At 42.7% G+C, this 27,221-nt stretch overlaps 1 protein-coding gene across 1 annotated transcript; it reads right to left on the bottom strand.

Annotated features, from left to right (window-relative positions):
• Positions 1–1,371: 1,371 nt before the first annotated feature.
• On the bottom strand, positions 1,372–27,015 carry scube2 (signal peptide, CUB domain, EGF-like 2; the record flags this gene model as incomplete). Its single annotated transcript, XM_083890679.1, has 23 exons — positions 1,372–1,518; positions 2,120–2,199; positions 2,295–2,447; positions 2,535–2,732; positions 3,821–3,982; positions 5,361–5,528; positions 6,529–6,699; positions 13,385–13,591; positions 13,878–14,045; positions 15,180–15,302; positions 15,425–15,514; positions 17,006–17,122; positions 17,333–17,455; positions 18,605–18,721; positions 20,219–20,341; positions 20,453–20,569; positions 22,001–22,093; positions 23,501–23,617; positions 23,708–23,833; positions 24,547–24,681; positions 24,962–25,087; positions 26,058–26,177; positions 26,925–27,015. 23 exons carry the CDS (start codon positions 27,013–27,015, stop codon positions 1,372–1,374), a joined length of 3,072 nt encoding a protein of 1,023 aa, XP_083746805.1.
• Positions 27,016–27,221: the final 206 nt, after the last annotated feature.

Below are 27,221 nucleotides of genomic sequence, written 5' to 3'. Positions count from 1 at the left end.
TTGACAACAACATCATACTATACTATGTGGCAAAAAATTTGTCAATTTTTTTGAAATACAATTTTTGGTCCAGAATTTGACAAAAAAACGTCATACTATATACTATGTTGTCCAAAATGTTACCATTTTTTTGAAATACATTTTTTGGTCCAAAATTTGACAGAAAAAGTCATACTATATGTCGTCCAAATTTTCTTTTATAAAAATTTTTTTTTTAAATCAGAGTTTTTCAAAAACCGAATTACAATGACAAATTGTTCACTTATTTCATCCTCTGTCCCTGTCAGGAGAATCAGTGTACAGTATGCCCAGTACCTCCATCATATTTGATGAAATTCAGTTTATTACTTTTGGCAAGAATTATGCTGACAAACAAACAAACAAACAAACAGGCAAAGTTTAGTAAAATACTATGAGAGAATGGTGCTATTATACAACAGTCTTGTGTGTGTGAATGCGTGAACAAAGAAAAACATATAGTTCTGTTTTGTGCTAAAAGAAAGAAAGAAAGTGAGACAGAGGAATAATAACATAAAATAAGTTTCCTATCTTTATTTACAGCATATTAGATGTACAAAACCTTAAAAAAATATACATACGCGTATCATCTAAGACAGGTGAACAGCTCAATTCTATTTTACATGACTTTTTTTAAACGCTCTCCATCACTCACTCTCTGTCCATCTGCGCTTGTCTTTGGTTGCTAGTCCATAATATTACAAAACGCACCGATGCTACACTGCTGTCATATGTAAGTATGTGCCACCGGCGCCGTACACACGCTCAAAAATGTAGTTGCTACATCACGTTAGCATTTCACCTAAAAAACTTTTTACATCATGTACAAAAGATCCATCAGATTAATTGCTTTCGTGGCGACACTACGTCTCTCGTAGTGCTAAATCTTTTTCAAGAAAACATTTGTGCTATATTTGTGCAGTAATTCTGTCCATAAGTCCTCTCTGTCTGTGAGAGAGTTAAAGTTAAAACGAGACACGGAATCACTGACGCTCAGTCTTTTTTATCACAATTCTGTTCGCAAATTCTAATTTTGTACGATATTTATCAACATTCAACAGACTTCGTTGAAATTCAAATTTCCAAAATGTACAAACAAAAGGATGACATTGTGATTTCCTTGCTGCTCCGAGTCACTGATCCTCACCTCCTTAAAACTCCAGTTCAGAGTTTCTTTTCTTCTTCTTCCCCCTCAGGATCAAGTTCATCAAGTGTGCGCTCCCCTCTCGTAAAACTACAGAATAATTTTAAAGGCATAAGCTGAGAATAAAAACTAGATACTGCGATTAAGATACTGCGACCAGTATCTAATGTAAGCGTACGACGGAAAATCTTTTTTAAAAAAAAGAATGTTTAGGGGCGAAGGAATCTCAGGACTTTGGAGCGCAGGAAGCGGATGAAGGATTTAGGGAACATTTCTCTGGATTCTTGAGCCGTGTAGTTGAAAAAGTTCTGCGGGTGAGCGAGGACGTCGAACAACGCCTTCATCAGCTTCTTGTCCTGAGAGGTGGAAAAGAAGCAAAGGCCACATGAAGGTTTAAGAAAAGGAGCACTTCTGTACATCTCCAGAAGAGGGCGCTACATGCTCGCTGGATACAGATTCTACAGAAGTGAACATTGTTTCCCAACCCTGCCCTGCCATGTTTTAGATGTTGCCCTGCTCCAACACACCTGATTCAGATGAAACATTTTTGAAAAAAAATGGACACAAGTTGAAACATTAAATAAAAAAAATAAAAAAAACATGTTTTAACAAAAGTTGAAAGATAACTTCTTTTTTTTTTTTTGACAAAAGTTGAAACATTACATTTTCAAAATATTTTTTTTTGAAAAAAATGTTTTAACATAAGTTGTAACATTAAATTATTTGGGGGAAAAAATACAAAAGTTGAAACATCATTTTTATTTTTTTTTAAACAAAAGTTGAAACATTAAATTATTTGGACAAAAGTTCGTTATCAGGCTTCTACAGAGCTTGATGAGCTGACCATTTATTTGAATCAGGTGTTTTTGTATGTAAAACATGGCAGGGCAGAGTTCCCTGAGGACCAGGGCTGGGAAACACTGATATAGAGTATGTGTACAAATAAAAAAAAGATACCTTGAGAATTTCCTGGTGATTCTCTGAAGCATATAATCTCCCATCTCTCACGATGTCTTCTATTAATTCTTGGTAATCCTCTGAAACAAATGAAGCACACAGACGGCGCATTAGTGTGTTCCATTAAATAAAAAGTTTCTGGCTGCAACGTTACACTGACAACAATTGTTTTTACCGTCATATGTCACATATGGGACCTGGAAGCCTTTCCCACTGTTCCCCTCGTTGGACCTGAACTGAATCCACAGCCTCTTGGAGCGTGAGGTGAAAGCGATGGGACGTTCGTACGTCTGACACGTCTCGTAGGTTGTCACAGAGTTGGACAGAGCTGTGGACGACACGTGTTTATAGTAAGCTTTATTATATATCTGCTGTAAATGGTCCCTAAAGGACGGACACTCCAGTCCAAACTCACAGCTCTTTCTCATGACTAAGTAGTCTCCACACTCGTCTTCGATGGGCAGGAAGATCTCTGGGACGACGATGAGGATCCTGCGTTTAGGCGGCGGGTTGATGGTCCAAGTGCATTCGATATTAGCCGGATAGTTGCCTGGGTAGTTAGGGGACTCGATAAAGCCAGTAAAATCTCCCAGCTCGCCTCCACATTGTCGGTCTGCAAAGGGACACAGACGTGTCAGGTAAATACACAAATACTACCTATGTAAATATACAGTGGAGTAGAGTTAGTGAGGCTACAATTAGCATTAGCATAGGGCTAACATAATACAAACACTGTGCAACCTCATTAGGCACAACGCAAATGTTTTCATTTTCGATTAGCATTAGCGTAGCTAGCTGTTGTGACTGTCAGCCACATACTTCCTAAAGCTCGCGAGGCTACGATTATCCTTACCATAGGGCTAACATAATACAAGCATGCTACTACTATGCGGCTAACTTGGCAAAACCTGTTTCTAAAGGTAAGCTAGCGAGGCTACGATTATCATTAGCGTAGGGCTGACATAATACAAGCATGCCACTACTTTGCGGCTTACTTGGCGAAACCTGTTTCCAAAGGTAAGCTAGTAAGGCTACGATTAACATTAGCGTAGGGCTAACATAATTCAAGCATGTTACTACTTGTGGCTAACTTGGCGAAACCTGTTTCCAAAGGTAGGCTAGCGAGGCTACGATTAGCATTAGCAAAGGGCTAACATAATACACGCTGTGCAACTTATTAGACACAACGCAAATGTTTTCATTTTCGATAAGCATTAGCGTAGCTAGCTGTTGTAACTGCAGTGTTTTTGTTGTGTTTTTATTATGTTAGCCTTTACGTTCCTTATCGTGCATTACTATAACTTAAAAAACTTCTTCAGCTCCCACTATAGGAATACATACTTCTTACGGGCACTGCACTAGTTATTATGAAATTAATGAACACAATTCTGATTAAGCCTCTCAGCCCCACACGTGACTTGTCCAGACTTAGCATGAATACAACCTGTATTGTTGTTAGTTTGTGAGTCAGACGAGCCACTTTGTAGAGACAGTAGCTAAAGGTGTCGACCTACAGGGTTCTCTCTGGATTTACTTCCCAAAAAAAAAAAAATATTTGGCTGCACAGACTTTAAATTGAGAGAGAATAAAAACAGGTTTAATATTGAAAGATGTGAAAAGCCCCAAAAAAATGTAACTTAAAGCCCAACATGGTGCAGTATTTTCAACGCATGCATCATCACCGAGTACAGATATACGTACTTTTGCACTGCATGATGTTGGTTGAGCCGTCAAAGTCCGTGGTGGTGTTTCCAGGACAGGACACGCAGTAGTTCTGACCAAAGTCGCCTTGGAACGTGCTCATGGGACAGCGGATGCAGCGGTGTGTGGTGGTGTTGTAATAATGTCCTGGTGAGCAATGGACTGCAGGGATAAAGAGGGCTGTTATTCAACATACAGTAATAATCACTGCTTATGCTTGTACCTGTAACATTAATGTTTTTTTTAATGATTTTAAATCACTTGAATGATCACTTGAATGCTGATAAAACACACTTATCTAAGACAAATACAGTACATCTTCCCCTTTCTTGAAGCTCTGTTAAAAACACTGTAATGTAGTAACAGTGACACAGCAGCAGAGGGCAGCAGAGTTTCTGTCAACAACCAAATGATACTGTACTGGTGTGATGCCAACCAGGGCGACAGAGGAAAAAGAAGCACGTCTTCAAAAACTATTATATATTTCATAAATGATCATTATTATTACTATTGTTATTAGTCCATACCTGGTTTTAGAATCCTGTCAGGTAAATACACAAATACTACCTATGTAAATATATATTGGAGTAGAGTTAGTGCGGCTACAATTAGAATTATCGTAGGGCTAACATAATACAAACACCGTGCAACCTCATTAGGCACAACGCAAATGTTTTCATTTTCGATTAGCATTAGCTTAGCTAGCTGTTGTGACCGTCAGCCACATACTTCCTACGGCAATGCACCAGTTCCTGAAAACACGTGGAGGCGTCAAATTATGGCGAACCTGTTTCTAAAGGTAAGCTCACGAGGCTACGATTAGCATTAGCGTAGGGCTAACATAATTCAAGCAGGCTACTACTTTGCGGCTAACTTGGCGAAACCTGTTTCCAAAGGTAAGCTAGCGAGGCTACGATTAGCATTAGCGTAGGGCTAACATAATTCAAGCATGCTACTACTTTGCAGCTAACTTGGCGAAACATGTTTCCAAAGGTAAGGTAGCGGGACTATGATTATCATTAGCCTAGGGCTAACATAATACAAGCATGCTACTACTTTGCGGGCTAACTTGGCGAAACCTGTTTCCAAAGGTAAGCTAGCGAGGCTACGATTAGCATTAGCGTAGAGCTGACTCTGATCTGGTTTTAGTGACTATGATGGGCAAAAATCTATATGTGGCAGTTTTTTGTAAATAAATCCAATAAATTCCAAAGCAATGTATGAAAAAGACGATGTGTAAAAAAAAAATTTGGCAAATGTGTCCTCAGGTGTGTCCACTTATGATCAGATGTTAATATCAGGTCTAAATGCAGGTCATTTGCACACTGTGACATCACTGTAGACCTCATTAAGACCTCGTATTAACATAGATCACCTCCAGATCACGCAGTGCACATATCATTATGACTGCTTCTTCAGATCAGATCAGATCACAAAAACCACATTTGAGGACGTATGTGGACACAATCTGTCCTGAGGACTTTCCATATGTGATCGGATCACTGAGGACAGGCGTTAATACCAGGTCTGACTTCCCCACCTTTGGTCTCGCACTCCTGAAAGGTGACGGCACTGCTGCGCTTGGTCACCAGGTTCCCTCCGCAGGGGAAGCAGGTGGTGCGGCCCACCTCGGGTTGGTACGAGCCCAGTGGACAGGACAAGCAGGGGATGAAGCCGTCGTGAGAGTAATGGCCTGGAGAGCACTGACCTGAACGTACACAAACATCTGGGTGAGTCAGAGTGTGAACACGCGTCGAGCATTGAGCAACTTCCACATCTGCTCCATTTGGATTTGTGTAGTTTAAAAAAAAAAAAAACAGTACATAACAGAGAAAATACTCCCCCATTCATTAAAGGAAGATAAGAGCCAGTGACAAAGCTGAAGCCGAGTGCGCCTCCTCCTCTTCCACTCTATCTTCTTTGTGACTAATACAAACTAGGTGCCAGTGGGAGTCTGCTGATAGCTGCTCTTGTTTAGTCTGGATCAGGGATTTAGTCCCACACACTGACTGCGATAACAGCGAAGGAGGAGACCAAAACATGGTGGCTCCTTCAGCTTTTATTCACATTTCTGAAAATATCTCAGCTCAAATCTGAGCTTCTTTGACTTTACACAGGAACAGAACATCTGCCACAGAGAGAGAGACAGAGATGTGTATCACAGCACCATCGCTTCCTGTGTGGCTCATGTTCACAAAGCAAGTATTTAAGTGTTTTCTTCTTTCATTTGTTTTTCCTTTGCTTTTTGTTTATTATCTGTTAAAGATGTTATATCTTTGATAAGGGGTTTCTTAAAGCTAGTATGTAACTTTAAAGTGTTATTTTTCTGCCTCTGTTTGGAAATGATCTCACGTTAATCACCAAAAAACACACACAGAACTCTGCAAAGGGGCTGCGTCAAGCAATACTATCAGACTGAAAAACCATGTGCGGAGCCAAGAAGTGTTAAACAACTAGGTTTTTCTTGAGCACTAGAATTCATTCTGAAACCTGTCGTCTGCACTTCTTTGTGTTTTCAGTTGCACTCCTGCAACCTGTTTGCAGTCGTCTTGCTTTTCTCAAGCAACGCGCAGCACAGGAAGGTAGCTGGGCGACAACTGATATTTGTTTATATTCAAAACTAACTTAAAAGTTTTTAAAGTATTGAATTTCTCAACTACAAACAAGAGGAAATTCTACAATATATGACGTGAAAGCTGTGAATGTACCTCCACACTCGGACATGTTCCGAGCACCGATGGTCTTGGACATGTCTCTTCCTTCAGGTCCAGGACAGACTTCACAGGACGTCTGTCCCTCCTCGTCCTGATATGTCCCGGCCGGACAGAGAACACACCGAACCTGGTCTGCGTCGTAGTACGTACCCACAGTGCACCTCACTGAAAGACAGCAAAGGAATGACATTTGAATAGAAAGGTCAGGTTAAATATGCCTCAGACGTGCAGCTATCTATAAAGCAAATTGTGTCTGTGTGTCTGTATGTATGCTACTACTTTGCGGCTAACTTAGTGAACCTGTTTCCAAAGGTAAGGTAGCGAGGCTACAGTTAGCATTAGCGTAGGGCTAACATAATACAAGCATGCTACTACTTTGCGTCTAACTTGGCGAACCTGTTTCCAAAGGTAAGCTCGCAAGGCTACGATTAGCATTAGCATAGGGCTAACATAATACAAGCATGCTACTACAAACACTGTGCAACGCAAATGTTTTCAATTTCGATGAGTATTAGCGTAGCTAGCTGTTGTGATTGTAGTCTTTTTGATGTATTTGTGTTAGGGCTAACATAATACAAACACTGTGCAACACAAATGTTTCATTTTCGATTAGCATTATCGTAGCTAAATGTTGTGACTGTAGTCTTTTTGATGTATTTGTGTTAGGGCTAACATAATACAAACACTGTGCAACGCAAATGTTTCATTTTCGATTAGCATTAGCGTAGCTAGCTGTTGTGACTGCAGTGTTTTTGTTGTGTTTGTGTTCGGGCTAACATAATACAAACACTGTGCAACGCAAATGTTTTCATTTTCGATGAGCATTAGCGTAGCTAGCTGTTGTGACTGTAGTGTTTTTGTTGTGTTTGTGTTCGGGCTAACATAATACAAACACTGTGCAATGCAAATGTTTTCATTTTCAATGAGCATTAGCGTAGCTAGCTGTTGCGACTATCAGCCACATACTTCCTAAAGGGCAATGCTCTAGTTCCTGAAAACACGCGGCAGCTGCGTCGTCATCTTGTGGTTGCAGGTTATATCTCAGTGGTGACAGCTCTGTCTTCCTGCTGCGGTTAAGCGAAGACATTTCTTACTCATCCACAACGAATACTGTCATCGAGCGGAAACTCATTAAATCATTTAAGGACGACAAATTCAAAGATGATCCCCGGCGAAGTCAAAACAAACACTCGCGACGCTCCAAACAGACCGAGGTGCATGAACCTGTAATTCAGGAGACAAATCAGTGTCGGCTCGTCAGCTCGACTACAAAAACCTTTACGACAGACGGGTGACAGACGTTTTTCAAAGATGTCGACATGCATCAACAAATAAAGGAGTAACTCCTCCGGCTACACACACACCATCAAACAGCCCTCACCACAGGATGAGTGTACACTATAAATAGAGCATGTGAATGGCACGACAAGACCAGTGAAGTACGGCAGACTTCATTAGCTCCCTGTTAAGTGCAATCAAACACAAACCGTGTACGTACTTGAAATGGAAAAACCACAAAGACGGGCGGCGAGTTCTTGATTCAACACACGTTTATTACGAGTGTCGATGGTTTAGCATCATTTAGCATCATTTAGCACAGCTTGTGTTTGAGAAAGAGACTCTAATGATAACCACTTTTTCTGCAGGATTTAAACTTTTCAAGCGTCTTTGACATAAATTAGTTCCTGACTGTCTTTGCTGAATTGTATAAAAGGTGCATGTATAATAAGTATAATGGATAATTTCTATGTGGTCTTTTACTGGATGCATTTAAAGGTGCATTATGTAATAATCTAAAGCAACTGGCCATAAAATCCTCCTAATATGTCAGAGAGACTCAGGAAAATGTTCATATAACAAACTGAACTCACCAACAACAGTACAGAAAAAATATTTGCATTAAAAATATATATTTTGCAGACTGCAAATAATGTTTATGTTTTGAAATCATGATTTGGCGTCATGTGGCGCCACCTACCGACATCTACCAATCATTGCAATCAGTAGAGTCTCAGCTGCCGAGCAACCACGGGTTGCCAGTTACGTCAGAAAATGAAACCTAAAAGATCTCGGTATTTTGAATTTGAATGTAGTAACTGGTTTTTTGGCCACATTCTTACATATGGCACCTTTAAATTAGTCCGTTGAACATGTTCCTCTTGATTTTCATTGCGAATTGTTAAATATACACTTGTGTCCACATTATTAGGTAAACGGGGCATCTAATAAAAAATCTGCTGCTGCCTGTGTTAGTCAGTGTGTTCTTCTATAAATTATACGTTTTATCGCAATGAGTCTTTTCTTTGTTCCATAAAGCAAAATAGCATCTTTTAAATCAGTGTTTTCCAAGCAAACTTCTTACAGATGACAAACTGAGGAAAGCAAATGTGTACATAATATTACGTTTTTGACCACTTTTACAACCACACTTAATATTAACTTGAGACATATGTTTGTTTACGTATTAAGGAAAAGCAGAATAATTCAGCAAATGTATATGTAGACCCAAAGAATTCTGTTAAAAACAAATGCACAAACAAAAGTCAAGTGTCTCCTCACAGCTGCCTTTGTATCACACATCTGACGAACAGGGAGGAACTTTATAAAACCACCATAATCGCCGCCACCTCTTTTAAAAGCAAACAACTGAAACAAATCAAAGCGATCATCTCCCTTTTATCTCACCAAAGTGCCAAAAAAAAAGCCTCGATTAAAGGGACTTAATCACCGTTTGTGCTTCGGTTCCTCCCGTTCGCAGTAATGCCTGTAATTAATTTGGCTACGACTGTGTCTGTGATGATCTCTCCTCTCACACACGGGAGGAATGAATCAAGTGAATTCTGGGAAATCCTGAGAGAATCAAACGCGCTCGAGTTGCGTCTGTGAGCGGAGGAGAATTTTTGCGGCGCACAAAAGCTCGACGTAGATCCGTTATAAAGGTGGTTCGGCAAATCGTTTCGGAGCGGTTGATTTTTCGGCGCCCTATTGTTTATCCTAAAAAGACCATGAGGAGCCATCGCAGCATTGTCCTCTAACAGCTTTTATTTGACAGAGGGAAGAGAGAGAGAGTGAGAGGGAAAGAGAGAGAAAAAAAAAACCTTGAAGCCTTTCAAATGCAAAGGACGCTTCTATAGAGTCCTCGAATTGATGGCCCCAAAGAGGTTTAAAAGACCTTTCACCTCTATTCAAGTCGCCAGTCTTTGGCGACTTGATGACATAGGAAAACACTACGGTATCACAGTGGTTAGAAGCTGAACCCAATAAAAGGGGTCAGGGCTCCTGAATCCCCCCATTCTGCGCGGCCCAATCGCTGCTCGCGCCCATCAAGCAGAGGCCCAAACAGCTGATGCTAATTGATTCCCATGGTGTGGTTGAAGTCAATTCTCTTTAGCAGTTTAGTGGCTGGGGGTCATGCAAAGTGGCCCCAGCTGGGGGGCGGCGGGAGGGGGGGGGGGGGGACACACAGCACTCAAAGTGCCAGCTTGAATCAACAGGACTTCCTAAACATCTTCAATCTTAAAACAAACACGCAAACAAGTCGGGGAAAAGCGGCGCGAGCGCTCAGCGGAACGCGGCGTCCTCTACGTCTTTACCCACAGAGAGTATATTCTGGTGCAGTCGCGACTCTAAACGCGTCGAGTAACGTGGTTACGATCGAAAAAGCTGCATCACATACGTCGTGGAACAAAAAACTCAATCTATCACAAAATAAAACAGACCAAAAATCCCCCCAAAAGCCTATTTTCTGCGCCAAAAGCACCAAACTCTGTGTTGTTGTCGTTCCTTCTGAGGCACTGAGATCGAGCCCCATATGGGCTTTTCAATGGAATGGGCTCACTGAAAAGGACTAAACTGCGCTCCAGAGCTAAGCCAGAGCAAGAGGTTGGGGGAGGAGGGGGAAAAAAATATAGCTCCTTTAAAGAGCTGGAGGTTAAGAAGAATGCCTTTCAGCCCCCCTGAAACACCCCCCCCCCCCCAAAACCGCCCCACCCCTGCCTCCTCTCCCCAAATTACATGTCTACACCCCTGCCATGGCCAATAGACTGCTTAATGTTGACCTGAAAGCGTAGCGGGGGAGTTTAAGGAATCAAGACACTTAAGACCTGTGTTAGTGAAAGACGTGATGCACAGGGGCAGCTTTGGTTCTACACGGAGAATATATATATATTTATATATATATACACTAGTGTTCAAAAGTTTGGGCTCACTTAGAAATGTCCTTTGTTTTGAAGGAAAAACACTTTTTTTGCAATGAATATAACAAATTAACCAGAACTGCACTCTATACATTGTTAATGTGGCAAACGACTATTCTAGCTGCAAACGTCTGTTTTTTAATGGAATATGTACATAGGTGTATAGAGGCCCATTTCCAGTGTTCTAATGGTACATTGTGTTTGCTTAGAAAACCCTTGTGCAATGATGTTAGCACAGCTGAAAACAGTTTTGCTGGTTCTTTGACGGATGCAAATTACATTTACTTTGAATAAAAATTATTATTGCTATATTTTCTATTCATTTTGCAACTCTTTTGATGAATAAAAGTGTGACTTTTAAAGGAAAACACAAAATATAATTGTATCAGTGACCCCAAACTTTTGAACCATAGTGTGTATAATATACTAATATGAAGCTGATGATGTGTAAGGCTGATGATTTTCTCTCATCAACAACAACATCATCATCATCTCCGGAAACTAGAAGACAGCTTTAGCTCCGGGGCAAGTTTTGGTTTCCAATTAACAAACAATAACACACTCCCATCAGACTAATGAGTCAGCGGTTGAAAAGGACGGGAAACTATCTCTATCTGAGTCTATTAAAGACGTGGGTCTACATGTCGAACAAAGCATGTAGCGAGGAGTGAATAAATATTTAGACATCCCAGCAGACGAAATGCACCAGTTTCCTGTGGCTGATATTAAGAGGCAGAAAAGTTAGAGTGAGGCCCGAGAGCAGGGGCGCACCGTCACCGTCAGCCAGGAAAAACACATGCCAGCCTCCAGCCTTCAGACGCTGACAATGTGTGGTTGTATTTTTAATGAACATTTTCCCCCCACGTCACCAGAGCCGTACATAAAAACCCCGACCGTGAGTCAGCTACGGCTACGGCTACGGCTGCGGCTGCGGCTACCAGGAGAGCTGCCATGCAACATGCTAATCCACAGGAGATGCTGGAAGATCTCAGAGCTCCGCGGACCCGACAACAGTCCCTCTGTTCCTCCGGCTCCCTCATTACGACACGGTCTGCAAAACCAAATATGGCGCTCATCTGGCCAACACCTGCTCCAAATCCAATCATTAAAGCAGCCTGTCTAAATATATCTCACGCTGGCATGGACCATTTCAATTAAAGTCTCTGACTGTGAGTCCACTGTGTGTGTGTGTGTGTGTGTGTGTGTGTGTGCACAGCCGCTCCTGCCTTATTAGGTGAAACTCAAGTGGTTCGGAACTGCGAGACTCGAGAGATGGAAATCACCAAAACCAACATCCTCTTCGGCAATTGAAAGAAAATAGAACTCGGAGAGCGCAGACTTCTACGGAGGCTCAGTGTTTTTGAAAATGTCATCAAACTTTGTCCTTAAAATTATTTCAGATACAGGCCTCTACCAAACGGTTGAGACATCTGTTCATAATAAACCTGGTTTTGCATAATTCGTAAAGTACAACATTCAGAACAAGTGACATTAAGTGTTAGTGAGTTTTCAATGAGATATAGTGACTTTGGGTGAATTCCAATTCCTTGCTTAACCCTCAATCTCAAAAATGTGCGCTCCCTCTAGTGCAAGTGCTGTCCCGATTCTCAGAAAAATTAAGTTGAGGGTCAAGTTTAAGGGCTGTATCGCCCTCAATATTGAGATTTTCCCGAGACCACCCTTGGGAGCAAGGGCTACCCACAATGCATTGCATGTTTTGACATAACAAAGATGGCGCCGAAAGCAGCGAAACGAGTACGCTACAAATGAAGTATTTTCTTTGTTAATAGAGATATAAAAATGATGAAAACCATTGTATTATCTTAGTTAAGGCCCGTGGTTGTGGTATTTGTATGAGTATCATCTTATAACTAACTGACAACCTAATAACTTGACTGACAAACGGATCGTAATAAATAATCCTGACGTAAATGCGTTCTTCTTCTTCTTCCCTTTTGGAGTTGACAGACTGGACGCAGCTTTCGCGTTATTCTGCCCCCTAAAGTCTGAAGACGTATCTGCATTTAAGGGGTGTCCCATTTCTAAGTGACAAAATAACCCTTTTTTTTGATGGGCCAGTTAAGATTAAGGGTTGAGCTTGAGGGTTAAGATAAGCAGAGTCACCCCCTGGTGGCTACTCAATATATTATTATTTTCCTGGTTGGCTTGAGGATAAATTGGGAATACTAGGTCCATTTTACAATATGGTTTCCCCATTGAATTTCCATTGCTAAACTGAAAGTGATTCTATGTTAACCAATCAACAGACTGTGCTCCAACACAAGGGCGACAGAACAGATCAGGAATGGTGGATCTTCTCAACTTTTGACAGTTGATAATTAATCAACAACATTTTGAAGCTTTTTTCATGATTAAAACAAGATTTCTGATTGTTTCAGCTTCTTAAATGTGAATATTTTCTTCGTTTCTTTGCTCCACATAACAAAGAAACCATTAAAAATGAATCATTTTGTGTTTGTGGACAAAACAAGACATTCGAGAACATCGTCATTTCCAGGTTTGACAAACGCTGATCAATGCTTTTTAACATTTTCGGACATTTTCTGGACCAAACGATTAATAGATTATGTAAATAATCGTTAGTTGCAGCTCTAAACTCAAATAATTGCGGGGAAACCGAGGTTCTAACTCACCACACTTCCTGCCCACCAGCACCTGTCCTCCTGCACAGTGTCCGGCCAGTTCCGCCGGCGGCTCTGGATTCTTGGAGAGTTCGTAGTCGGAGCCGGCAAAGTGGAGATGGAACTGCTCTCGGTTGATGGACTTCCTCAGCGTCCGGATGGTTTTCCTGAGCCTCTTCTCCGAGCGTCGGCGCACACAGTTCAGGTCGCAGCTCTCTGCTGAGAGAAAGCATTTCATCCAGCGACTGTTTATAACAATGCTTCATCCATCTCCACGTGCCGATACTAGACTGTGAATTCATGCCTGGACGGACGCACACGCACCCCCACGTCATGCTTATACCCCGGACATTGGCACCCCAAACACTGAGCCCTTCCACCACCAGAGCCACATCAAAACAGGAGATACTTTAACAGCCGGATTAGTCACAAACAGACAGATGTGCAGAGACCACGAGAGGAGAAAAGGTGAGAGGCAGGCAGAAGTGCAGAGAGACCAACCAACCTGTTACCTCCTCTAGGTTCACATCCAGCTCAAACTCGGCCGTGATCAGGGAGCCGTCGTCCTCTCCGGCTCTGCGGCCGTGGCGGCTGCGCGTCCGCGGTCCGGACGAGGTGCAGCGCAGGCTGACGTAGCTGAACTGGACGTTCTCGGTGAAGAGGAACCGACTCTCTGCGGACGCAGGAAACAACCAAGCATGATGTAGACGAGGATCGTTTCCTTTTTATTTTGAAACAATTAGGCGTCCTTTCAGTGACCGTGATGCATGTACAAAAAAAAAAAAAAAACAGTGCCACAACCACTCGGAGAAGCAAAAATAATCCTCCGATCGGAGCTGCTGCTGATTGATGGCCGGGTCAGACCTTAGTGAAAGGCGTGCGGCGGCTAATTACATCCTCCGCTGTCGGTGCCGTTCACTGTGCTGCGCTGAGACGTTCAAGACACTCAAACCCCCCCCCCAAAAAAATCACTTTGCCCACTAAATTCTTTCACATTTACAGCCTTCAGGTCAGCTTTATCTTTCAATGATTGCGACTTTAGATGGGACCGTATCTATGTTCCCCGGGTCCTATGTTCCCCGCTTTGTATGTTCCCCGCTTTCACCCAAAAGGACCCGGGGAACATAGGACCCTACCCCTTACCCTAACCCCAACCCGAACCCCAACCCTTACCCTAACCATAACATAGGACCCTTTCTCTAAAAAAGGGTCCTATGTTCCCCACTGTTCACCCAAAGGGTCCTATGTTCCCCCGCTTTGTATGTGACCGGGGAACATAGGACCCTTTTTTTAGAAAAAGGGTCCCATGTTCCCCGCTTTCACCCAAAAGGACCCGGGGAACATAGGACCCTACCCCTTACCCTAACCCTTACCCTAACCCCAACCCTTACCCTAACCCTAACCCTACAAAAGGGTCCTATGTTCCTCACTGTTCACCCAAAGGGTCCTATGTTTCCCGGTCACATACAAAGCGGGGAACATAGGACCTAGGACTTTTTTAGAAAAAGGGTCCTATATTCCCCGCTTTCACCCAAAAGGACCCGGGAACATAGGACCCTACCCCGTACAACTAACCCTAACCCTTTACCCTGGAGCTCCACACCCAGGCTTCCACAAAGTGGGGAACATAGGATCTTTTTTGGGAAAAATGGGGAACATAGGACCCGGGAACATAGGACCCGGGGAACATAGGACCCGGGAAACATAGGTACGACCCCGTTTTAGATGCTGGCAGTTCTCTGGAAACCCCAGAATAATTTTTTAACCAGTAAAATAAAGAGGCTGCGTGTATCTCTGGCGTCTGTACCTAAGTGTGCGGCGTTTAAACCCTCCTTGAGTTTCTCCTGGCTCCGTTTCAAGTTGCACTTTGAGGTGCCAGACCTGAACGTGGCCGTCGTCTTAATGCGAGGAGCGCCGGATGTTTCTGGACCTGCCCGAGGAAAGAGAGAGAAAACAGAAACAACAACTGCTTATAAATCGACTGATAACAGCCCGGGCTTTGTGAGGCAGAGCGGAAAAGATGGATGTAAATCTGCGGTGTTTGGTACTTGCCTAAGCAATACAAGCCACTGTTGTTCTTTTCCGCATCAGCCAAGCAGGGCAGAGGCATTCCACAGGTCACCGTGTAGGAATCCTCTGTCCCTAAAGGTTTGGGCCACAAAAGCCGAGTCAGAGAGAGAGCAAACGGGGGGGGGAAGCATGTAGAAACATGAAAAGACACTCTCTCTGTGTGTGTGTGTGCTCTGATGCTACATTTTCATGCTTTAGCAAACGCTGCATCACAGACACCTCATTTTTGACACGTGTTCCGTCAAATCAACAGAATCAAACACATAAAATGTTTGTTTCAAGCTAAAATGAGAACTCGAGATCATCAAAAAAGACTAATATACATTAAGATCAACTCTTTCTTGGAAGTCACAAAAGTTAGCCTCAATAAGTTATAGTTTATAGTTGAGATATTAATATGACAAAATATGTAATTACATGTTTAAATCATTCAAAATCAGTAATATCCATAATAAGTGTCGCTCCTGCAGAGAATTGTGATTTAAAATTCTTGTTTCAATTCTATGTTTCAATTAGTGTTTTTATTTAACCTTTAAAGTACACTCTTAGAAATAAGGGTTCTAAAAGGGTCCTTCTACAAGGGCTGGGGTTCTACCTAGAACTATTTGCTTCTAAAAGACCCTTTCCAGAAGAAAGGGTTTTTCAAGGGTTCTTGGTAACACTAATGGTTCCAGTAAGAACCATTTTGATTTAGAGAACACTATAAAACCCCTTTCACGAATAAAGGGTTTTAAAAGGGTTCTTGATGGGACCCACCCTGGAGCCAAAAAGGGTTCTCCTATGAGGACAAGCCGGAGAACCTTATATGGTTCTACTTGGCACTTTTATTTCTAAGTGTACACTCTTAGAAATAAGGGTTCCAAAAGGGTCCTTCTACAAGGGCTGAGGTTCTACTTGGAACCATTTGGTTCTGAAAAACCCTTTTCCCAAAGAAAGGGGTTTTCAATGGTTCTTGGTAACACTAATGGTTCCAGTAAGAACCACTTTGATCCAGAGAACCTTTAAAAACCCCTTTCCCTGAATAAAGGGTTTTAAAAGGGTTCTTGGTGGAACCCTTTTGGAGGATTCCACCAAGAACCTTTATAAAAGCCAAAAAGGGTTCTCCTATGAGAAAGTGCTGAGTAGAACTTAGCACCTTAGAAGATTCTTCGGCTTGTACTAGTGTATACCGTAATTCCGCCCTCTTAAAACCCCTTATTGTGGAAAGGGGTTCCAAAGGGTTCTCTGGATCAAAATGGTTCTTACTGGAATCACCAGTGTTACCAAGAACCCTTGAAAAACAAATGGTTCCAGGTAGAACCATTTCCAGGAACACTTTTGGAACCCTTATTTTTAAGAGTGTATGTACCAAGAGAACAATGAGAACATGGTGATGTTGGATGAAACCAAACTGACTGCATGACTCTGGTGTTTTGTGGGTAAAGAAGAATAAACTAAAGAATAAAGAAGAATAAAGATGCAGGTGTTTTTCCGTGCAGTTACTCACAGATCTGGATATTATTATTAGCGACAGGCTCTGTTTACTCCAAATAAATGACGGAATACGGCGAATGTGGCTCTTACCACTGCTGATGTGAACCTGCGACTGACACGTGAGGAAGCAGCGGTCGCCTCCCGCCTGCTTACTGCAGTTCAGGGTGGGTTTAGCGGCGGGTTTGGCAGGCGATAACCCCTCAGCCTCTAGATACAAACCACAACAAGACTCAAGGGTAAAAAAAAAAAAAGACACACTTTTGACAACGTCCTCCATGTTTTGTAGAGCGTCGGACAAGAAAAAGAGAATTAAAGAGGAAAAAAAAAGAGAGCAGAATTCAAAGTATCTCCTGTTTTTGTTGCCCCAAATCACACAATTTCATTTTACGTATGCAGTCGACAGATGCACCGGCTTACCAGTGCAGTCCTTCTTGTTCCAGTGCAGTTTATAGCCAGGGTGGCAAAAGCACTCAAATCCACCCACGGTGTTCTCACAACCCTGATCACAGCCGCCATTGTTCACGCTGCATTCATTAATATCTGAGAGGGAGGGGAAAAATGGGAAGAAAAAAAAATCATGATTATTAGGCAACAATACCTCCATCTTAAAATTTCCACTTGGTTTGGAGTGCCCTCAACCAAAATAAAAGTGGCTAATTAGCGTAAGTGAACGTACGGAAATTAGCGTAGTGAGCGTAACGAACGTGCTAGCCTACGTCACATGTTGACGTGCTACTATTTTCATTCGGGAAAAAAATTGCCGGCTGTTGTGTCGACTGTTGCGTTGGTCGTGTTTGTTTTTCTCCGTCCTCGCTAACGCTATATCGCGAACGTGATCGACATCTGACAAGTCCTGGGTATTCGTGTTCAAGTGAACGTCAGGTACACGCATCCAAAACACTGACAAAACTACCCAGGTGTAGCAGAGCTAGCAACGGCTATTTGCCGAGTGCTTCGAGAGAGTTTGCGAGCTAGCTAGTTAGCTAGCTGCGTTCATAAATCGTCAGTTTATCAAACCAACATATTCCAACACATTTCGACATTGCAACGTGCTTATTTGCGAAAATATATGACAACGAAATTGTTCCTCGGCAGATGTGGCCTCCATTTTTGTTTTTTTTAAAAACAGCCGGATCGCTGAATTCGAAATGCATCATGGGTAATTTCATCATCCACTAAATTTTGAGGGTTGATTATAACCCTTTAAGGTACGCACCAAGAAAAAAGCAAAGGAAAAATTATTTCTAAAATTATTATTATTTTATTGTATTCACTTTTGATAACAATAACAACAACAATTAGACCCTACGGTATTTCAGATACAGGCCTCTACCAAACGGTTGCGACGTCTGTTCATAATAAACCTGGTTTGCATAATTCATAAAGTACAGTTAAAGTGACATTAAGTGTTTTCAATGAGATATAGTGACTTAAAGTGTGCTCAAACAAATGGTTGAGTCGTACCTTAAAGGGATAAGGGCAAAATCGCACTTCTTCTTGCTCCCCCCTACACGTGAACGCGCAAAATGTCGGGTTAGGGCAAAGATTTAGGTATTGGGACGCGGCCTTGCAATAAAAACATCAGTCAGCGATGCAGGTGCTGACATTCGTGTGCGTTTTTTAAAGGACGCTGGTGCGTTCCGCTCGAGTTGCTGTGTATAACGGCCTCCGCCTCTCGTGTCGTCTCACCTCCACAGTGGGCCAGTCCATACATGGTGAAGCCTTTGTTGCACAGACACTGAAAACCACCGGGGAAGTTCACACACGTGTGATCACACGTCCGCTCGAAGAAACACTCGTCTATATCTGTAATCAAGAAAAATCAGAAAAGATGACATAATAGCAGGGCAGGCAGGCGGTCGGTCGGGGTTTCCCACCCACACACACACACACACACACGCATTTGATCCTGAAGTTTCCCACACAGCCGAATGTGACGCGTACAGCGGCGCTGCACCGCTAAAACAAAAACGGTCTTTTGGTGGTAATTACAGGTAACGAGGAGGCAGCGTTTCATTTAGCTGCCTTAAAACGCATTAGGCTCCATTAAAGGCATCAACTGTGATCCACAGGTAAACAGAGACGTAACACACACACACACACACACACACACACACACACACAGATACGCTCATGTTTATTTATGTGATGTTGGAGTAAAACAAACCTTTATTCTGATCTGAGTTACACACTTTACTTTCATTTATTCTTTCAAAAGTCTCTCTTTTAAGTCTAAAAGATGAAAGAATCCTGAGCAACAGATGTGAGATGTGACTTCCTTATCTTTATTTGTTCTTAGCTCTACACTCTTAGAAATAAGGGTTCCAAAAGGGTTCTTCTACAAGGGCTGAGGCTCTACCTGGGACCATTTGCTTCGGACTCATTTGCTTTCCCGAAGAAAGGGTTTTGAAAGGGTTCTTGGTAACGCTAATGGTTCCAGTAAGAACCATTTTGGTCCAGAGAACCCTGAATAAAGGGTTTTAAAAAGGTTCCTGGTGGAACCTTTATAAAAAGGTTCTACCTGGAGCCAAAAAGGGTTCTCCTATGAGGACAAGCCGAACTCTTAGAAATAAAAGTGCTAAGTAGAACCAAATAAAGTTCTTCGGCTTGTTGTTCTTGGCTCCAGGTAGAACACTTTTGGAACCCTTATTTCTAAGAGTGTAAAGTGAAAGAAAGCAGAGTGTTCCAAAGGTGTTCTTCTATAAGGGCTGAGGTTCTACCTGGAACCATTTGTTTTTCAAGGGTTCTTGGTAACACTAATGGTTCAAGTTCCAAAGAACCATTTTGATCCAGAGAACCCTTTAAAACCCCTTTCCTGAATAAAGGGTTTTAAAAGGGTGCTTGGTAAAACTAAGGGTTCCAGGTGGAACCTTGATAAAACCAAAAAGGGTGTCCTATGAGGACAAGCTGAAGAACTTTATTTGGTTCTACTTTGCACTTTTATTTCTAAGAGTGTAGTGCAGCTGCAGCATCGACTACCCTACACTTAGAAATAAAAGTGCTAAGTAGAACCATATAAGGTTCTTCGGATTGTCCTCATAGGAGAACCCTTTTTGGCTCCAGGTAGAACCCTTTTGGAGGGTTCCACCAAGAACCCTTTTAAAACCCTTTATTCAGGAAAGGGGTTTTAAAGGGTTCTCTGGATCAAAATGGTTCTTACTGGAACCATTAGTGTTACCAAGGACCCTTGAAAAAGCATATTTCAGAAGCAAATGTTTCCAGGTAGAACCTCAGCTCTTGTAGAAGAGCCCTTTTAGAACCCTTATTTCTCAGAGTGTATCCAGGCTGGAGTTATTTTCCTACCTTGACACGAGCGTTCGTCTGCGAGCAGCTTGAAGCCTTTCCTGCAGTTGCACTCGAAGCTGCCGATGGTGTTCCTGCAGAAGTGTTCGCAGCCGCCGTTGTTGTGTTCACACTCGTCGATGTCTGCGGGGGAAACGGGCAGGAAAGATCTTCATCAACAACAACAACAACAACAACCACAACAACAACCACAACAACACCTCCTTACACACATGTACGCTCAAACGCGCTGACCTTTGCATGTTTTTCCGTCCGGCTGCAGCGTGAAGCCGATGGGGCAGCTGCAGCGCACGCCCGTGGATGTGTCTTTACAGGTGCAGTCGCACCCCCCATTGTTCACTGCACAGGTTTCTGAAATGACAACACACACACACACACACACACACACACACAGAGAGAGAGAGACTTATTCCTCAATGTCAGATATTAGATCCTTTGTAAAACAGAACAATGACGGACTCAACGATAGCCTTTCAAAACAGCCGTGAGTCACACACACACACACACACACACACACACACACACACACGGACAAATGAAAGACTTGAGTCAACATTAACGTCATACTTTGTATTTGATTCAGTTTTAAAGGTCCAGTCTGTAAGATGTGGTGACCTCTAATGGTGAGATCACACACTGTAAAAATGGCAGCCTTAGTAAAGCAAAGCACTCGTCTAAGGTACATAAAAGCCTCATTCTAAGGTTCCAAAAATCAACATTTTTAAGTGATTACACATTCACACAAACATAAACGTGGAGGTGTGTTTAATTTCTGCCAATAAACCCTAGACTTTCTTAGAAATAAGGGTTCCAAAAGTGTTCTTCTACAAGGGCTGAGGTTCTACCTGGAACCATTTGTTTCTGAAAAACCCTTTTCCCGAAGAAAGGGTACTTTGGTTCCAGGTAGAACCCTTTTAGAGGGTTCCACCAAGGGTTCTCTTTGTCAAAATGGTTCTTACTGGAACCATTAGTGTTACCAAGAACCCTTGAAAAACCCTTTCTTCAAGAAACAAATGGTTCCAGGTAGAACCTCAGCCCTTGTAGAAGGACCCTTTTGGAACCCTTATTTCTAAGAGTTTACACTCTTAGAAATAAAAGTGCTACGTAGACCCATATAAGGTTCTTCGGCTTTGTCCTCATAGGAAAACCCTTTTGAGGGGTTCCACCAAGAACCCTTTTAAAACCCTTTATTCAGGAAAGGGGTTTTAAAGGGTTCTCTGGATCAAAATGGAACCATTAGTGTTACCAAGAACCCTTGAAAAACCCTTTCTTTGGAAAAAAAAGGGTTTTTCAGAAGCAAATGGTTCCAGGTAGAACCTCAGCCCTTGTAGAAGAACCCTTTTGGAACCCTTATTTCTCAGAGTGTACAGTGTACAAAGTTGACCTTTACCGTCTTGATTTAGCGTAATAACGAGAAAGTAAGTAAGTATTATTTCTATCACAGGACAAGACTCTCAGAGCTGGTGAATCAGCCATAGATAATAAAAACAGAGTTCTCCAGACTCTCAGGCTGGAGAACTCCACTGTTCTCCAGCCTGAGAACAGCAGAGATTCACACGCTGCTCTTCCCCAAATGGAGGGAAAATGTGAAATGTACCACACTGTCACACATGAACGTTTGTTATGGTGGTGTTACGGAGACGAGCGCACAGTCATTTCACAGTTTGCTCAAAAACGGACAGAAGAATGTGTGACTTTAACACACGCACACACACACACACACACACACACTCACACACACACATTTAAAGATTCTCGCCGTTTAACCTGTGTGATTATTACCCATGAGCAGCCTCCGTTTGACCCGTTTGTCCACCTCGGTGAAGGACGTGACGTTGTGCTCCGAGGACTCCGAGGCGGCGGCTTCGTCGCGTTCTGCGGGCGAATATATACGAACACAACGTTAGAACATTAGCGAAACCTCTGCCGAGGTCACACACTCTCACCACAGTCACAACATATCACACCATACAGAAACATTACAGAGTATTTCTTTAGACTCTTTTCATTCACAGCCGCAGAAAAAATCGCGATCAAATCCTGTTTTTCCTGCAGCTCAAAGATAAACAGATTGAGTTTGAGGTCGTAACAGAAGAGCTGTGACTTCATCTCTGGCTGTTTGTCACCCTTCAGTGACCAGGTGCATGTTTACACTGGAGATATATCAGTGAAGTGACTCTGGAGACAGTGTTGCACTGATATGAACAGACCTCACACACACACACACTATCTGAGAGTGGATCCTTATCCTTCATCACTATATAATAACTACAGTTCCACTCATTGTGTTTTGCAGCCTCTGCAGTGCTGAAGAAACACGGCGTACGCTGGAATGTCCCTTTCCCAAAGTCACGTACAAATCTTTAAAGTGAATATTATCATAAACAAGAACCCTGAACATGAATCTGAGCATTCTGTGTTTTTACATCTATGGTTTGAACATGTTTTTTTGTCACTATGTTACTGACACAGGTCATTTGGATGGTTTAGACCAGGGGTTCTCAAAGTGTTGATACCTGAGGGCCATTTTAGGAACCCAACATTGGACTGAGGGCCGCCAAAGAAAAAAAAAAGGAAAGAAAACAGAAATAAATCCCATTTGTAATCATTTTAATGACCAGATTGCAGTTCTACAGTTTAACGTTAAGTAATATAAGCATTAATATAATGTAATTTAAGCGTTAATATAATAACACTTTATAATTTACTGGGTAATTACTCAGTATTTTGGCCATTGTTCTTACCTTCTAATTACAGGTTAATACCAAGTAACACATTTCTGTTACCATATATTTACTGGGTAAATAGCTAGTAATTGGGGGCTGTAGTTACCTGCTTATTACCAGCTTATAACCCAATAATACACTACAATTCACTATATAGAAACCAGGTAAATACCCAGTATTTTTGTTTACACTTGTTGGTCTGTATCCAGTAATGTCCAATAAACATTTAACAAGCTTTAGTAGCTCCTGGATTAAAACTATCAGCTGTAATTCATTGTGGGCCGCCAGAAATGTTTCTGCGGGCCGCCATTGGCCCCCGGGCCGCACTTTGAGAACCAATGAGCTAGACACATCAAAAAGTTGTCGAAAGTTGTCTTTTTTTCCGACTTTCTGTTCTCGAGGCCGGCCCCCTATTGACCACACTAGACGCTCATTGGCCCCCAGGTCATTTGACATTTGACACCCCTGCTTTAAAGCAAATCGCCACAAATATCATGAATTGCATTTATGTTGTCGAGGGGACATATTCCGGTCCGTCCACGGACGGCGCGCTTACCTACACACGACCTCTTGTCGGGCTGCAGCGTGTACCTGACGTGACACCTGCAGACGGGGCCGCTCTCTGCGTCCTCGCAGGTGTGCTGGCAGCCTCCGTTGCCGTGGTTACAGGTCACTGTAACACAGGGGTGGACAACATCAGCGGTCATCAGCGCGACAAACGAAACAAAACGAAACGGAAAATATGCGGCGAGCATATACGTACAGATGCAGCCTTTCTGGTTCCGGGCCAACTCGAAGCCCGGGCGGCACTCGCAGGCCACGCCCCCTTTGGGCGTCTCCTTGCAGATGTGGGCGCAGCCGTGCTCCTTGTTCATACAGTTGAGGCCCTCTGGGACAGAATGAGGGAGAGGGGAGGCGAACACAATGAAAACTCTCCTACAGTGAGTGACCGGCGGCACACAAAGGGCACACACGGGGAGAGAGATTAGCGCGGCGTCCTCAAAGACAGCGATTGTTCTCAAACATCAGCAAGTGTTGTTTTTTATCACATCTCGATTAGGAAAAAAGTGCATTCGACTCTGCGAGGGAGAGGAAACGGGATTCTCTGGAAACAAAAACTCAACTGCGAAAAAAAAAGCTGCATTTATACAGATGAGTCACAGCTGAGTGGACGGATCCTCCGGGGCCTTTAAAAGGGGTTGTCAAGGCTCGATGGAGTGGAAAGTGCCGGCATTTGAGTTGACTTCAATCGAAGGGGGGGGGGGGAGACAAAACAAAGGCACTTGAGACAAATCTGTGACACAGGAGTGCTGCAGTTATTAACTTATTTTGTTCTCGCGGGGACTCGGAGAGGCCTTTTTCCCACAGCGTGCGGATAAAAGCTCGGGGCTGACGGCGGCAGCGGCTTAAACCTGTCGCCCCTCATTGTGCTGTCAATCCTGGGATTTGTGTGTGAATATTGGGGAGGGGGGGGGAATTTGCTGCGTTATCCTTCCGGCTTCATACAATCAGCACAGACGGAAAGCATCTGTTAGCGGAAAGAAAGAAAAGAAAACTTCCTCCCAATAAAGTGTGATATTTTTAAGGATTTTGCACACTCACCCACGGAGCGGTGGATGCACGTGTGCTGGTTGTCGCTGAGGAAGAAGCCGTCCTTGCAGCGACACTCGTAGCTGCCCATGGCGTTGACGCAAGTGTGCTGGCAGCCGCCGTTGTTGAACTCGCACTCGTCCACGTCTGCGGGGGGGGGGAGGGGGGGACAGCGGGTTTTGGAAACGGAGAGAGAGCGCGTTAAGTAACGGCGGTGTTTGACAAGACTTTGACGATTTTAGCCGTAAATATTTAGTCGAGTCTTTCAAATCTGCAGCTGCAGGACAAAAAAAACACAAAAGTGTTTGTATGAAGCAAGAAAAAAAAAGGAGCCCGTGTGTGAGAGAGCGAGTGAGTGTGAGAATCTTCACACACACACACACACACACACACATGAACTCTTCACCGTCACCAGTGCATTTCGTACCGAGGCAGTTGTGTCCGTCGTGTGCCAAGTTGAAGCCGTCGTAGCAAGTGCATCGGTAGTTGCCCGGGATGTTGTTGCACTCGTGCACGCAGCCGCCGTTGTGCTCCAGGTCGCACTCGTCGGTGTCTGTAAAGCAAAAAAGAAAATAACAACAACAACAACAATTACAACACTTGTGATGGAATCGAAAAAGGTGAAAAAGGAAAACAGGACGTGACAATAGAGTCAGGCAATAACAAAAAAAAGAGAAGTGTTTCAGAAGACGTCAGAGCAGAGGAGGACGGGAAATGTATGTCCCAAGAAATTCAAACACTTTGTTAAATTGTGTTGTGTGTGTGTTTTGTACGGTGGCCCTGAGGTGCAAAACACACAAACGCAATTAGCAAAACACAAACGCAAATCAAAAAACATCAAAAACGTTAACTCAAAACGGAAACGCAAATCACACAACACAAAAGCAGAAAACGGCAAAACATTAACGCGCAACACAAACACAAACGCAAATCAAAAAATACAAACACAAATCAAAAAACACAAACGCAAAATCAAAAAAACACAAAAACATTAACTCAAAACGGAAACGCAAATCACACAACACAGATACAGAAAACACCAAAACATTAACTCACAACGCAAACACAAAAGCAGAAAACATTAAGTCATAACGCAAACTCCAATCACACAAACACAAAAGCAGAAAACACGAAAACATTAACTCACTTTTGTGTTTGCGACGTGAGTTAATGTTTTATGCTTTTGTGTTTGTGTTGTTTGATTTGTGTTTCCGTTTTGAGTTAATGTTTTTACGTTTTTTGATTTGCATTTGTGTGTTTTGATTTGCGTTTGTGTGATTTGCGTTTGTGTTTTGCACCTCAGGGCCACTGTAGTTTTGATTATGTTCTGTTTAAAAATGGTCTCTAATGTCATTTAAAACTGGTTTGGATGGAGTAAAAAACACAACACACTGTGACAATAAAACAGGTTTTAAATGTTGCCGTGGTCGATTTAACACGTGTGCACTTGTAAAGATCAAATCTTTACAGTAAAGATCTATGGTTTTATCTTCACATCTTCAATAGTACAGACTTGTTGTTACCTTCACAGTGTTTCCCGTCGCCTCTAAAGCCGGTTTTGCACGTGCACTTGTACGAACCCTGCGTCGTCTGACAAATGGCATCAATGTGACAGCCATCGCTTCCCTCTGCACACGGATCTGCTGCAAAACACACGATAAAAACAGTCACAACAAACACAAACACTTCCACACACCAGACACCACAGTGTGTGAGGACATGACGTCAAACATCTGATCTAAATGTGGATTAAATCCAGCTTCAGTGATGCAGATTGGACCATTATTACCACATCAGTGCACCATCAAAATGTTAAATAGTGATTTAATGCAAGGGTGAAAACATGTATTAAAAAAAAAAAAAAAAAAGCAACATAGAAGAATGAAAAGTAGACAGATTTTTGCATCATTTGCAGCCTACTTTTAAATTTCGATTTTGATTAGAAAACAGTTTTAAAACAGCCTTAGTTTGAAATATATGATAAAACTCAAGCAAAAACACCAATAAAACAGTCAATAATATGATATTATTGTAAAGAAAAAGAGAAAGAAAAGAGAAAAAGGTCCAGTGCAAACTGACCCAGAAGTTAATAAGTTACAAAGGGAACAAAAGCTTGTCTGTCAAAAAACAACGTGTTTGTGTGTGTGGAGCAGGGATGAGTTTACACACACACACACACTTTACACACACACACACTTTACACACAACAATATCTGCTCAAACTTAAAGAAACTGTGGGGAAAAAAAACAAATAAAATACAATAAAAAAGAGTCACCAACAAGAAGAGCGCGCTCCCTCAAAGCGTGCGTAAAAGCACTCTCCACGGAGAGGAGAAAACACAACACACACTCATCACACACACTCACACACACACACACTACAGTCCCACCTCGAGTCTCTGGAAGCTGAGCTGCGCTTTGGCGACTGTTTAACAAGAGCAAAAACAAACAAAAGTCCCTCGCGGCCCAAATCGGTCCCATGGTGATTATGATCCAAGTGTGGAGCGCTGCTCAAAAGGACGCGGACGCGGACGCGGACGCACTGGAGCCGTGAGCGAGCGTCCGCCTCATTTTCATTCTAGCCTGTCAATCTGCCTCACAAGGGGCTTTTGAAAAGAGAAAGGAGTGAGTTAGTATGTGTGTGTGTGCGCGCGCCTGTGTGTGTGTGTGTGTGTGTGTGCGCGCTC

This window comes from Microchirus variegatus (genome assembly GCF_963457635.1).
Source record: "Microchirus variegatus genome assembly, chromosome: 6".
NCBI classification, from domain to species: Eukaryota; Metazoa; Chordata; class Actinopteri; order Pleuronectiformes; family Soleidae; genus Microchirus; species Microchirus variegatus.
This window is presented reverse-complemented; position numbering and strand designations above follow the sequence as displayed.